At 42.0% G+C, this 14802-nt stretch overlaps 1 protein-coding gene across 1 annotated transcript in view; it reads right to left on the reverse strand.

Annotated features, from left to right (window-relative positions):
• The window catches only part of LOC126504919 (vomeronasal type-2 receptor 1), an 18796-nt gene extending 4643 nt beyond the window's left edge, over nt 1-14153 (reverse strand). The window contains exons 1-4 of the mRNA XM_050147507.1: nt 13918-14153; nt 8446-8737; nt 4861-5733; nt 65-295 (exon numbers count right to left, since the gene is read on the reverse strand). Coding sequence (XP_050003464.1) covers nt 65-295; nt 4861-5733; nt 8446-8737; nt 13918-14153 — 1632 coding nt within the window. The remainder of the gene's footprint in view (nt 1-64; nt 296-4860; nt 5734-8445; nt 8738-13917) is intronic.
• Nucleotides 14154-14802: the final 649 nt, after the last annotated feature.

Below are 14802 nucleotides of genomic sequence, written 5' to 3' on the forward strand. Positions count from 1 at the left end.
TATATATATGTACACACACATATATATATAGCTATAAATCAAATAATCTATCAGTGTCACTAACCTTTGATGACTCGGTGTTCCAAAACAGTGGAGAATCCCTCGGAATGATGAGCTCATGCATGCTGCCTCTGAATTTGAATTTCCCAACTGTCACAAAGGAAACTTCTCCATTGTTGTCTAATTGCCAGTTTAGGATGTCATAGTGACCTTGTGCCACGTCTCCATTCTCATCCAGGGCGAGCCACTTGTCATCATGTGTTTTAAATTTAATTTCCTTCATATAGTACATTAGCTAGAAAGCAACACAGGCGATAAAAACAAGAGAAGATAGCAAGTTGTCAAAAATTCAATGGTTTTATAAAGAAAATCATTTCAAATTTATATTTAATCCTTGAAATTGTAGCGCTTCCTCTTGGTCTCTCCATTACTTTTTTTTATCATCTATGACAACCTCTAGCCACGTGTGCAAATCAGTCGTGACGCATGGCTGGCCACATGGAGAGGGGCTCTGAATGTACATGCACACAGCATTATAAAGGTTTCACTGGGAACATTCTGGTAAGACGGTAGGGTAGAAGCTATTGCTGTGTAAACCAGTGAAAGTCAGAATAAGAAAAAAAAGTAGACTCCAGCCCAAAATTGAGCGGCTCAAAAATTCACAGAGAGAATGAAGTAATGAAAGAACGCTTGAGCAATGCAAAGAAAAGAGATGAGCCACACACTACAAAGCCATAAACCAAACACAGCCTCCACCACGAAGTCACCTTGCACAGAGGGAGGAAGCTTCCTCTAAAGGGAGACCCGGGTGAGAGGCAAGCAGTCCCTCCACCCCAGGAGCAGGCTGTAGCCTTCGTTCCTTTGGCAGACGGGTTAGTGACGGAGAAACAGCCCATTTTGTCTCACAGTCTAGCATCTGAGTACTGTCTCCCATTGTTCAAATGGAGCCACCCTGGGAGCCTAAGATTAGGGAATAATCATTTGGCCTGTCACACCTCCTGAGTGAGGAGACAGATCAAGGAGTCAGTTGTGGAGATCAGAGCAACAGATGCTGACTGGAGGACATAGCAGGAGCCCAGCATTGGTTAGGAAGTGCATAGGAAGGGAGAGCCCCAACCCAAGTCAACAAGAGCAAAGTCTACCAGCTGAGGCCAACCCTGGAATTTGATCATTCTTAGGCTCAGGCCAGGGGGATAATCAGTCCTGGAGACACCTATTTGTTCTCTTTGACTGTAGGACATAAGTTCCAGGGGTATTTATAATCCCCACAGCTGCATCCTTCCAGCAGGGTGATTCAGAGTTCTTGAAGGTGTGAACACAGACCCTTTCCGTGTCCACCTCGGGACTATAGCTGCTTCCCAAGGTCGCTGTGCACATAGGACACGTCTTATAGCATACTGCACATAACACATAGCACATTGCTATGTACGTAGGACACACATCAGTTAAAGCAAGAGTCACCCTAGAGAACATAATCTAGGAAGTCTCCTGGGGGCAGGGGAGGGGGTGCAGAGCACCTCCCCAGGCCACAGAATACAAAGCTAAGTGTAGACAGCAGAGGCCCCTGTAAGCAAAGAAGGAATGTTAGTGGGGCCAAGCCAGCTCTGATGGGAACAAGACACTCGTCCAGTACTGACCACAACAGCATAACCATAGGAAAGAAAAAGTCCACATATTCAGGTCAGGGGACACGTTTGCCCTATGCATACGGCTGTCACCTCTCTCCTCTCTTCATTCTCCCTCTTGATTTTTTTTATTTACTATACCCTCATCACTTTTTTCACCTACTGCATTATTTAAATTTTTGTGTTTTTAGTTATTATTCACCTTAATAATGTATTAAATTTGTCTACAATTTTTTTCACTATTGAGATTGCTTTTGTTGTCGTTGTTTTAATCTTTACATTGGTGCCCTTTTGTGTGTTTGTTTGTGTTTGTTTTTGCATGGTGGAAAAAAAAAACCCTGTAGCTTGGTCTTCATGCATGCCTGGGCAGATGAGGTTCATACACGTAACCCAAATGCAGCTTCATCAAGCTCCCTTGCGTACTGACACAGAACACTTTTTCTTTATCTATTAATGGTAATCACAGCATACAGAGGGGAATCCCACATCAACTGGGGCATTCCCACGGGTAACAAGCTGATGAACAGGGAAAACAAGTGGCTTAGCTTCTGCTTGAGGTTGCATTAGTTCCCAATTTTACTCTCCAATATCCTCACTGCATCCCTCGTTGGAGCTCTTTTTTCGGATGGCAGAGTTCCTTGTGGTCAGTTTCCAAACTTTTCCCAACCTGTTGTCAGGGCCATCCGAAAGGAGTCCTCAGACCACTTTCCTTTACAGCCTCTCCAACATAGCGAAGTATGCCAGAGGAAAATTAGAAAATAGAGTTCATTCACCTACCTCTGTGTTAGGAACCCAAATACCTATTAGTTCCTGTGAATACCTTTACCAGGTGGATAGCGGCATTCCCAACAAAAATCCAACAGGACCTCAGATATAACAATCATTCTTATAGAATACATTATCCTTCATTTTGGGCTCCTCTGGTCCGCAAAGACAGATAATGACTCAGTTTTCATTTCTAATATTACTTTCTTTTTTGTTGTTTTTTTTTTGCTGTTGTTGTTGTTGTTATTGTTTGTTTTTGTTTTTCGAGACAGGGTTTCTCTGTAGCTATGGAGCCTGTCCTGGAACTAGCTCTGTAGACCAGGCTGGCCTCAAACTCACAGAGATCCACCCACCTCTGCCTACCGAGTGCTGGGATTAAAGGTGTGCCACCTTTGATTCTAATTAAATTAGAATTAGACTAATTAATTTAATCACCAGCTGGCATTCTAATATTACTTTCAAAATTAAGTATTGTCTCTATGCAGCATGACATCCCCATCTTTGGCATTTTTTGTTGGTTGGTCTTGTTTTGTTTGAGACAGGTCTCATAGCCCTGGCTTGTCTGTAACTTGCTTTGTAGACCAGGTTGGCCTGGAACTCGCAGAGATCAACCTGCCTCTGCCCTCCAAGTACTGAGATTAAAGGCTTGAGCCACAGTGGTTGACATTCCCTGTCTTCCAGGAAGGTAGGAAGGTCCAGATGAACTTGGGAGAGATCTTACTAAACGTGCACTCAGGACAATGTTCTTAGCCCATTCTTCTCCCACTTGAACTGTAATGATCCTATATTATCCAAGTCTACAACCTATCTCAACGTCACTTAAGTCCTTTATGGTAACTCCTTCCTCCAGGTCAGACCTCCTGCTGGACTCAGAAGTCACTGTCCATTTCAGTATGTTGTACCTTGCAGATAGATAATCAAGACTGTCACTGAGTACCAGGACAAAAACAGCTACAAATGTAGCCTTACCTTTTCATGATCACCTCCTTACATTAACTTAGGAGGCTAGGTCTATCTTAAAATCATCCTTCCTGACAGATGACCACTCAAAGTTCTGTGAACAGGACCTTAGCAAATCTTCCTTCCGTCTTAAGCTGCAAGGGCTGGTCCCTGTGGATTCATCAGTCTAGAGTTAAGACTGTTCTACATCCAGAAGCTCAGACAATTCTTCTGAGTCTCCTGGAAACCTCTGTCTCTCTTCTGACAAGACCTAGGTGAAAGTCATCCACAGACACCCCAATATCTCCATGAGTAGCTAAGATACTCCCTCACCTCTCTGAACTTTAATTTACAAGCTCTTCCTCTCTCTTCCTCATTCTGTGTCCTAATAATCAAGACCCAACTGATTGAAGAGTTCATTTTAGACCTGTTTATTTAGAGGGGTCTCCTAGATTACAGAAGTAATCACTTACCTTTAGTTAAAATATGTATCTACTTCTATAAGAAATTCAAGTATGGTGGAATGTCGTATCAGAGAGTTGCTCATTGTCTTTTTACTCATATGCCTCCACATTAAGGAACTGATCCCACCACCAAAAAAGCACACATACACAGTAATAACAAAAAAATAAAGAATAATTGCCAGTGAGTGCTAAAACTCATCAGTAAAATGTATAACTAAAAGCAATACGTTTTCAGAGCCTCAAAATAGTGTCCAACAAGATAATAATTACTTCCCATGGGAAATATAGCAACTTCATATAAAAATGGTGATACTATAGTTAAGCTACCAAAGTTAATAGTATTAGCAATAATTGAAAATGAAAGTCTCCAGGAAATTCAAAGGTCCCAGCTCCAGCAGCCTCTGTTATATTGACAGAGAATTATCTAAGGATAAATGACGATGCTCAGTCAAGGAAGAAGTAACAAGTTAGAGACTGTCTTCTTTAGGGGTTACTATTGCTGTGAAGATACACCATGACCACAGCAACTCTTATAAAGAAACATTTAACTGAGGGTGGCTCGTTTATAGTTTCAGAGTTCAGCCCATGGTTATCATGAAGGGGAGCATGGCAGGACGCAGGCAGACATGGTGCTGGAGCTGAGAGGGCCACATCTGGACTCAGAGGCAACAGGAAGTCGACTGACTGTCGCCCTGAGTGAAGCCTGAGAAAAAGAACTCCAAGTCCATCCCTACTTTCAAGAGAAGGTGTGACTCAGATTAAAAGTGTACCCTCCAGCCTCAAGGTTACTCTGAACCAATCTGAATTGCTTAATATGAGATGAAAACCAGGAGGCATGGAAGTGAGACTCCCAGGTAATGGTCCAGAACAGCCAGGAAAGTTACAGGAAAAAAAAAGGTGTCTCAGGAATAACAAACAAACAAACAAAAACCATCCCAGCCAAACAGGCAAACCATTTCTTTAAGTGATCATGCAAGGAAATGTGACTATCAAAAACAATTGTAAATAGCTTTAAGGTATTAAATACATATGAATGGCACACTATATCACGAAGTAAAACAACTCACCTGCCAGAATTCAAAGGTAGGTATATATGCACAAGACTTATTTGGCATATATGGACCGTATCCTTCTTCACATCTACTGAGACGATCTAGGGCGTAAGCCATAGCATACACAGCTTGTCTGACGTTGTTGGTGATTCTGAGCTGAGACACATCCAGATAGGTGTTTTTCAGGTCTTCCAGCTTCTCCTCTCCAGTGCAGAGCTGATCAGACATGTCATACAACCTGTCTTCTTTGCCAGTCATGTTCACTCTGTGGTCCACGTTGTAAGGCACACTGCTATTGGGCCAGGTACAGTTAAAAGCAGTTTGCCAGAATTCAATGGTCAGGACGTCATTTGGATCCTTGCTAGGGTGCACGTCATAAAGAAACTCTTTCAGTCCTGGTATAACGGTTCTTGGGATTGCAAATCCAATAGTTCCGCCAAAATAGGGGAAGTACTCAGGCTTTGCAATGAGGGCGGAGGTAATCCAGGCTTCGCTGGCTATCCATGTCCTGTCAGTTATGTTATGATGAACCATCTCCAGCACAAAGGGGCTGAGGTCAATGTCAGAGGTAAAAAGCACAATGACTCTGGCCGTGGAACTCTTCACTGCCTTGACGGCCTTTTGCATTTTCTCATTGGAGTAGACTTTGGGAATGGTTTCAGAGAATGCAATACAGAGTTTGATAATCTCCATCTTTTCCTTAAAAGTTTTTACTCCATATTTTCCATACTCATCATCAGCTGCAATGGTGCCTACCCAGACCCAACCAAAGTGTTGGATAAGATTCACCATGGCCTCAGACTGGATCTTATCACTGGGCATTGTGCGAAGATAAGATGGAAACTGGAATTTGTCACTAAGAATTGAGGAGGAAGAAGTATAGCCAACCTACAATTGAAAATATTTATAGTTATTAGGAGGCCAGCTTCAGAATATTCTGAGAGGGAAGAACTGAATAGTTCTTTCATTTTCCTCACATTTTTTTTTTCCATGAAAAATCACTCTCTGCTCCTACTGAGCGAGTGAGGTCGACCAATGGAAGTTTTCAGTCTTCCTTGTCAATCCCAAGGAGGTTACGGCTGCCTATTATTGATAGAACTCGGGGCACTGACAAAGAGGCCATTTGCTCTTTCCTTTATCCTCCCTGGAGATACGTGTCTCCTCTGAGTCCTGTCATCCAGACTCTTTGTCACCTTTAGTATCTCACGCGCAAAGATGATGGACTGAGCCCACTCCCCATCCATCTGGTAGCGCCGGTTTCTCTTGCCTACACTCTCTCACTCCTCTGCCACCCCAGTTAGTTTTGTTCTTTTCTTTCCTTTTGTATTTTCCTTTACTTATTTCATTCTGCCATGAGTAAATGCTAAAATGTAGATTGACAAAGGTAGTACCAATGTCACATCTAAGCAAGCTTTTTTCTGCAACAAAGTTCGACACTCTCATTTTACAGACCTATAACTGGTCACATAGAGCACACCCTTTTGTTGTCGGTCAGTAATCCTTGTACGTATTTCCCACTTTTGTTGGGAGCTGTATATCCCTGGCCCCTTGACTTTCTTTGCCTGCCTCCGACCCTTTGCCTGCTGCAATGAACTGAGCAAATCACCTGTGCCTGCAGCTGCTCTGAGCACGAGACCTTGATGGCAGGGGAGTGGATTCCAATGAGGCCTGCTGCTGAAAAGATCCCTAGAGCTGGGATGTGGCTCTCAGTTAAAGATCCCTATATAAGCTGCCCTGGAGCACAATACAGTTGGCATTCTTGTATCAAGGATGACCCGTGGCCACGTCTCTCTCTGTCTGTCTCTGTGCATGTGTTTTAACTCTCCAGGCCCAGTTCCTGGCTTTGCTCACAGAGCTGCAGTGCACGGGTGCTACAGCATAGGACTGTAGATCACAGAGTGGATGCTGTGCTCTACACACCTTTAGGGACCTGATAATGGAACTTCGTTCGCCATGTGTGGGGGACCATTTTTGTGCACTTCTGTAATTTAACTCGGCACGTCACTCATTCTCCTTATTATGCCACTCCTGTATCACTTCCAGTAGGGTCTTCTATATTACAAGTCCACAGCTCCAGAACTGTCAGTTCCCTCATGGAGTCCATCACTTCCTAGGTTCTCTTTTCTTGGCCTTTCATTTCATTCTTAATCCTCTGGCTAACACTGACACTCTTTGTTAGCGTAACACAGGCAGCAACATCATGGAAGCTATCTACAGGAAAGAACTTTTTTTTTTTAAAAAAAGCTAAGACAGGACTGGGGCAATGGATCAGTGGGTACAGTGCTTGCCATGCAAGCCTGATGACCTAAGTTCAGTTCCCAAACTCTAGGCAAAAAGTGGATGCAGTGGCATACATCTGTCATCCCAGCACATCTGTAGCAAGGTGGGAGACAGGGAATGGAGAATTGGCCAGAAGCTCGCAGGATACTTAGCCTTGAGAATACTAGACAGAATCAGTAATGAAAAATTTTGCCTCAACCAAGTGGAAGGCAAGGAACGACTCTCTAAAGTTGTTCTCTAACCTCCATACTTATGTCATGGCAGTCCTGGATGTATATGCTTGCACGTGTACAATAATCTGTAAAGTTGTTTCAGCTTTTGGTAGTATCCAAAAAGGACATCCATTTTGTGAAATTCCAAGACCCATGTTAGACTGTGAGTGTGATGATTTAGGTTGTCATTGACAAGCACCTGCAGAAACCAAAACCAAACCATGCCTTATTCCAGCCAGGGATCAACCACCAACTGTGCATCCTGTTCTCTGGAGCATGGTGACAGTGAGAAGTATTTAATCTCTGCATCCATCCCTGCAAACAGAATGTTCTGGGTAGAGTCATTCCAATCCCCTCTAAGGAAGCCTCAGGTCTCGTGGCCGAGGAACACTTGGAACGTCGTCATACCCATCCTAAAATGTCTTTGTTGCTCATCTCAATGTCTTTTGCATTTCTTATTTTCAACAGTTTCTACACACTGTATTTTTTAAAAATATTTTTTGTTTGTTTTTCAAGACATGGTTTCTTTGTGTTATCCTGGTTGTCTGGGAACTAGCTCTGTAGACCAGACTAGCCTCCAACTCAAAGATCTTCCTGCCTCTGCTCCACACACCCCCAAGTGCTGGGATTAAAGAGTGTGTGCCACCATTTTCAAGTGTATGCCTGTCTGTTTGCATTAGTTTATGTGTACTGCGTGTATCCAGCAGCCCATGAAGGCCAAAGAAGGGCTTCCAATCCCCTAAAACTGGTTTCAGGTGGTCGAGAATCACCATATGAGTCTTAGGGACTGGATCTAGGTCCTCTGCAAGAACAGAAAGTGCTCTTAATCTCTTAGCCATCTCCCCAATCCCCATTTATATTTCTTTCTTTCTATCTATCTTTCTTTCTTTCTTTTTTTTTTGTTTTTTGTTTTTTGTTTTTCGAGACAGGGTTTCTCTGTGGTTTTGGAGCCTGTCCTGGAACTAGCTCTTGTAGACCAGGCAGGCCTCGAACTCACAGAGATCCGCCTGCCTCTGCCTCCCGAGTGCTGGGATTAAAGGTGTGCGCCACCACCGCCTGGCCCCATTTCTATTTCTTTACAAGCACTCAGCACAATATTTCGAGATACCTGAGGCATGTAATATAACCCAAAAATTCTTGAAGCTGCAACTGACAAGGACGATCCCCCTGATCCAATTATTCCTGCAAGAATTGATCCAGTGCTGTTTCTAAAGTTGGGTTGGTACTCTTCCTGCCCTGTTAGAAACACCAAAGCCGATTCCATTGCTTTGGTGATGGAATAGCAGGAATCGAAGATCTGATAGCCCAGAGTGTGGTTGGGCAAAATGTCCTTCCTCTCGTTAATCTCCTTGATGGTGTGGATCATGGTTTTCATCCAGCGAAAACCTCGGAAGTAAAACCTGTAAAGGAAAGCTTTTGTGAGGGACTGGCCACTGTGGATAGAGGAAAGGGTGGGGGTGAGGATGATGTTGAGGATTGGGTGGTGTTAGGGGTAGGGAGGCAAATGGGGGTGGGGTGCAGGTGTGGGTGGTGGTGAGGATAGGGGTGGGGTTGGGGGACTTTTCCAGGAAGAATATTCAGTTACCAAGTGATTACACCTTTTTGCTGAAGCAGCAATAGGTACCTCCGTTGTCTCCTCTTCAATTGACATTACAATCTTCAAATATTGAATCATATTCACTATTGATTAGTAATCTTGGGGAATCAAACATTTAGGTTTTTATTCACACACACACACACACACACACACACACACACACACACGCACATATATTCTGTGGTTTTCCCAAATGGCCAATTATCTCTTTTTCACAAAAATATACTTATAATAATTTCTCCCTTCACCAACAGTCCCCCTTGTTGTCCACTCTCATAGGAAGTCCTTGAGGCCATAGGATTCTTCTCCTTATCTTGACCTTTGTTCTTCTGACCATAATTATAAAAACAACTAGAATACATTAAGAGCAGTAAGAAGAACAGATTGGTGCCTAGCTCAACTGCCACCAGAGGGCTTCATCCAGCAACTGACAGAAACAGATGGAGACCCACAGTCAACATAAGGTGGACCTCAGGGAATTCTCTGGCAGAGGGGAAGAAAAATTATAGGAACCAGGAGTGTCAAGGATACCTCACGAAAACCTACAGAGACAGCTAATCTGGGCTCACAGGGGCTCATAGAGACTGACCCAACAATCAGGCCCATGGGACTGATCTAGGCTTTCTGCATAAACTTTACAGTTGTGTAGCTTCGTCTCCTTGTGGGACTTCTAATAGTGGAAGCAGGGACTATTTCTGACTCTGTTGTCTGCTTTTGGGACCCATTCCTCCTACTAGATTGTGTAGACAGAAGTTCCTGCCCTGCTCAGTCCTGCAGCCATTCACTCTCAGATAAACACATAGAGGCTTTTATTAATTATAAATAATAAATTGCTTATTGCTCAGGCTCATTACTAACTACCTCTTACAACTTAAATGATTATATAATTCTTGTTTATGTTTAGTCACATGGCTTGGTACCTTTTCTCAGTAAGGCATCTTCATCTTGCTTCCTCTGAGTCTGGCTGATGTCTGTGTCTCTGCCTTTCCTCTTCCCAGAATTCTCCTAGTCTGGTTGCCCCACCTATACTTCCTGCCTGGCTACTGGCCAATCAGTGACTTATTAAGCCAATGCAAGTGACATCTTTACAGTATACGAGAGCATCATTCCACATTAGGATTGCCTCACCCAACCTTAATAGGAGAGGAGGTGTCTAGTCTGGCTGCAACTTGATATGCCATGGCTGTTAGATATCCATGGGAGGTCTGACCTTCCCTGAATAGAAACAGAAAAGAAGGAGTAGGTGGGTGGGGAAGGGATATGAGAGGGGAAGAAGAAGGGGAAACTGTGTTTGGGAGGCAAAAAAAAAAAAAAAAAAAACACACACAAATAAGCAAAGAAGAAAAAAAATAAAATAAAATGTCTTTACATACTTAAAAAATCACTAAAATACATTAAGGCATATAGCAGGAGTACAGAAAAACATTACAAAAATTATGTGTAATACAATTCCAATTGCACATCCTTCTAAGATTTTATTTTTAATACTGAAGGATATTTATTATTATATATCCTTTTAATTCTCTAGCCGTTAAAATAAGTATTGTGGGTCAGGACCACATTTTGCAATTCCTCCTATATATATCAACTAACTCTTCTATTTTCTTCTTTCTGTCTTCATTGTTAAAGCACATTTTAACTTACAAAAGGCAAGTACTTTGGCATAAATTTATGCTTTAAAATCTTCTGTAGATATTTAACTTCATCTTCTTCTCAGTAATTTTTTTTTAATTAAATAGCTAACAGTAGGAAGTTGGGGAGATGGCTCAGCATTTAAGACCACTATGGCTTTTTCAGAGGATCCAGGTTTAATTCCCAGCACCCACATGGGGGTCCATAATCATCATAACTGCAGTTCTAGAGGATCTGGTATCCAACTCTGGCCTCTACAGGCTGCAAGCATGTACATAGTACACACAGATACATGCAGGCAAAACATTCACACATAAACATAAATAAACCTAATAACTGTAAAACTACTCAATAACAATAAGCATTTTTGGAACATTGAAATTTTCTTCCCTGTCACTTTGATTGGATTATCATATAAGAGGTAGTTTCTTCCTTTCTCAAGACAGTATAACACAACAGTAAAAGGACCCGGACAACACTGTCTGGGTATGAAACAGAAAAAGAGCCTAACAGTTACAACCTGAGATGGCAAACACAACCATCTGAGTAGATGCAGAACAAAGGGACACCTGGAGGAACTTACAGGCATACTAGGGTTTAAAAGTTGCCTTGGAAACAGAAGAAGGGAACTTGAAGCAGAAGGAGTCACATGAGTCGAGGCTCTGAGACAGGGGAACACATCAGTTTGTAGTGAGGAATAGAGGGATATTTTCAGAGGAAAGCGGCTCAGCTGGGGCAGAATAGGGATGGAGCGAAGGCGCAGAAGACACCACAGCACAGATGGCTGCTTCTGGATTAACCATGGTGACATCATCAAGCTTTTGAAATAAACGTAGCAGTATCTTTTTTTTTTTCAAAGTAAGATTAAAAATTTACCTCAAGAGGCAGAAAACTATCTGCCTGCTTTGAAGCAGTAACTCCAGCCCTTGAGAAGTTAGCTGAGAAAGTCACTCTCACCACAGAAAGAAAGCTATCTACCCCCAAAGCGAAGTACAGAGGTTTTGAAAAATTATTTCTCTATTTTATTGGTAGTTTGCCTGCATGCATGTCTGCATCAAAGTGTCAGATCCGCTGGAACTGGAGTTACAGACAGTTGTTAGCTGCCATGTGGGCACTGGGGATTGAACCTGGGTCCTCTGGAAGAACAGCCAGCGCTCTTAATTGCTGAACCAATGCTCCGGCTCCCAGAGATTATTGTAGTACTGGGAAACTCAAACTAATATGTCCACTGATAGACCCTCAACTGTATGAGGATGTTCTCCATCATTACAAAGCAATTATCCAAGAAGGGATACGGTGCTGAGAAGACAGCTGTGAGGGGAACAGGGAGCGTGAAGATGTTCTGTAGCTGAGCTGCATCGGAAGTATTTTAGGGATTAACAGGGAAATCATTTTAAATCACCACAGGGTATAATTGCTAAAAAAAAAAAATGGGATTTGTGGCAAAGTTTCCTACATTCGTTAATTTTTATTATGAGGTTTGCAGTATTTCATAATGTCTAAATCTTTTATCACTACCAAACAAAAGTTAAATACACCTTTCTTTTCTCCATCTCATTATTTTCCTCTATTCTGAGCAACATTTTCAAAATAATACAAAGACTCTCTGTTTTATGCACTTTTAACAATTGGACAGCTGAGACTAGTGCTGCGTTAACGTTGTTTATTTCAGAATGAAACTGCTCCAAACCCCATGCTGGAGTTCTAAATCAGTTAGGGAAAGTTTATGACTCAAAAAAAATAAATTAACATTGCTTATTTTGACCCTGGATTCTGAACACTACATAGACCATTGGAAGGAAAAGTTGAATCCCATGGAAGAGTAATAAGAGGCTTGGAGAACACTGGGACTGTAAGATGGAAGGAACAATTGACAGATACTGGTGGAAAATAATTATAAAATCTAATTTTAAAGAAAGGTATTTTTTTTAACATAATAAGACCCAGATGCAGTCACTCAAATCCTAATTTCAATGATTACACAAATCCCAAAATAACCCTAATTAGGGAGTTATTTTAAATAGGACATATCTCTACCATTTCAGCTATGGTGTATTAGCATATTATTTTTAAGGGAAGTAAATTCATATTTTAAAATCTGTGTATTGTCTTTACCATCTAACATTTCTGGGACAGAAACCTTCAGAAGTTCCAGTGGAGAGTGGAGAACCAATTAAGTAATTCCATTTATAAAATATCAATGCATTGAATTCTGGCGAACTCTAAATTTTCATTTTAGGTGACTGGGAATTAAAGAAGTGAAAACTCATATGATAAATAAAATTTGACTCTACAATCATCTCTTTGTAAGTAAAATCTGTGTATTCTTCCCCATTCTTTTTGCTTCATTGTGGAAAGCAATGACAGGCTTGAGAATGGGATTCTTTGTCAACCTTCCTACTTTCAGATTACTACCCTTCACACAATGACATCTCAGATATGGTACGTGAGACACGTCATGGGAAAGGTGTAATCGGTAAAGATGTGAGTTGTCAGAAACTGCTAAATGTTTACAGTGGACCTTAACACCTCTGATGGCCATGAAGCTTCATGGAAATGCCTAGCGTGTTAGGTAAAAGGTGCAGCTAAAACAGTGTTTGTGCTTCAGTTACAGCTATTTAGAGTGTGAGGATGTGTGTCTGTGTGTGTGTCAGGGTGTGTGTGAGTGTGTGTGTGTGTGTTTGTATTTTTTTGGGGGGCAAAGAAACAATACAGAAAAACGAAAAATTGTTTTCTGATAAAAATAAGTTGTAGGCAATTTGCTTTGCTTTCTTCAATTTGTGGCATTCTTTTCATACTAAAGTGGTTGTGTGTACGTGTATGCACGTGTATGTGTGATGTGTGTCTGGATTATGAACAGATAGCTGTCCTATCCATCCATGTTTTGCATTTCTCACTGCTGATTATTGGCAAATTCTAGTGTCAGGCATGGATCCTATTTCCTGAGGAGTCAACTTGGAGGTGCGAACACTAAGGGCAAAGGCTTCCAGTCTTGCTCAGATAAATCCATGCATCCCTGAAGTGTGCTTCTTTTGAAGAGGGTTTCAGTCTTTATTAATTAACAGTAAACCTGCAGTGCTACCTAATTCTGCATCTGTGCTTCTCAATCCTCAGTGTGCACGGGAATCAACAGGAGTCTTCTCAAAACATAGGTTCTCATTTTGCAAGTCTAGGGTGCAGCCCCAAGTCTCCATGTCTAACAAGCTGCTGCTGCTGCTGAACCACAGAGCACTCTGGAGAACCAACCACTCTGTACAGCATCGAGACTCCAGCTGGAGACCCAAGACCCATATCACCCCACTCCTCCCCACCCCCTGAACTGACAAGAAAGAAGATTAAATACTGACTTACCCTTCACACATGGGTGATACTGGCTCCAAAATAGATTCATCTACTGGGATGGTCCTGGAGTGAATGGGAAACAGTCCTGCAATAACAAGTGAGTGGTTTTTGGCATCTACGTATCCAGACAAATTAAACTTAGCCATCAACCTGCATTGGGGTTCCTCTGTTGTGTTTTGAGTACCCAATTCAGCCCATAAAAATGCAAGAAATCCTAGAGCCAAGTATATCTTTTCACTGGCCATGTTAATAAGGTGTCTGAGGAAACAGACTAGTGTGGAAATCACACACATTTTAGTGAAGCATCTTGAGTGAGCATTAGAGTGTGCGTATCCCAGTGGACTTGGCTTGCCACTACTTGCTACATAATTTCATGTCTCAATCATAGGGCTTGCAATCACTTGCAATTTGTGGATCTGGACTGGGAGCTGAGTAACCCTTGGAGAAGACACTTTGGAAAATCCCCTTATACTTTGTAATAATAAATGACAGAGATGTGGATTCTGGGTATGAGTCATTTGATATTGTAGAAACTGTCCCTCTCTTGTCCAGCACTGTTGGCTTCTTCAATTCTCCCTACAACCAATTCTGTCGGATCTTCTCTATGCCAAAGATGAGAACAAAAGCATCCTGCTTCATCACAAGGTACCAAAAGTGCGCAGCAGTATCATTACCTCATTGATGACTAGGACGCTAACAAATGACCTTAGAAAAAAAAACTTAAGGCCCTGATATATTTAATGTGTTTATTTCATGCGTACTGTTTCCTTTACCCTTCAATACCACATGCAATGCTTTCTCAGCTCCCACTCGATAGATTCAGGCTCATGGCTCTGATTTCTTCTGAAAAATTCTACCCCCATTTCTCCCTTCATCCTCTCCCCCGCTTCTCCC

This window comes from Alexandromys fortis, unplaced genomic scaffold, assembly GCF_014885135.2.
Source record: "Alexandromys fortis isolate MF-2015 unplaced genomic scaffold, M_Fortis_MF-2015_v1.1 scaffold_53, whole genome shotgun sequence".
Lineage (NCBI taxonomy): Eukaryota > Metazoa > Chordata > Mammalia > Rodentia > Cricetidae > Alexandromys > Alexandromys fortis.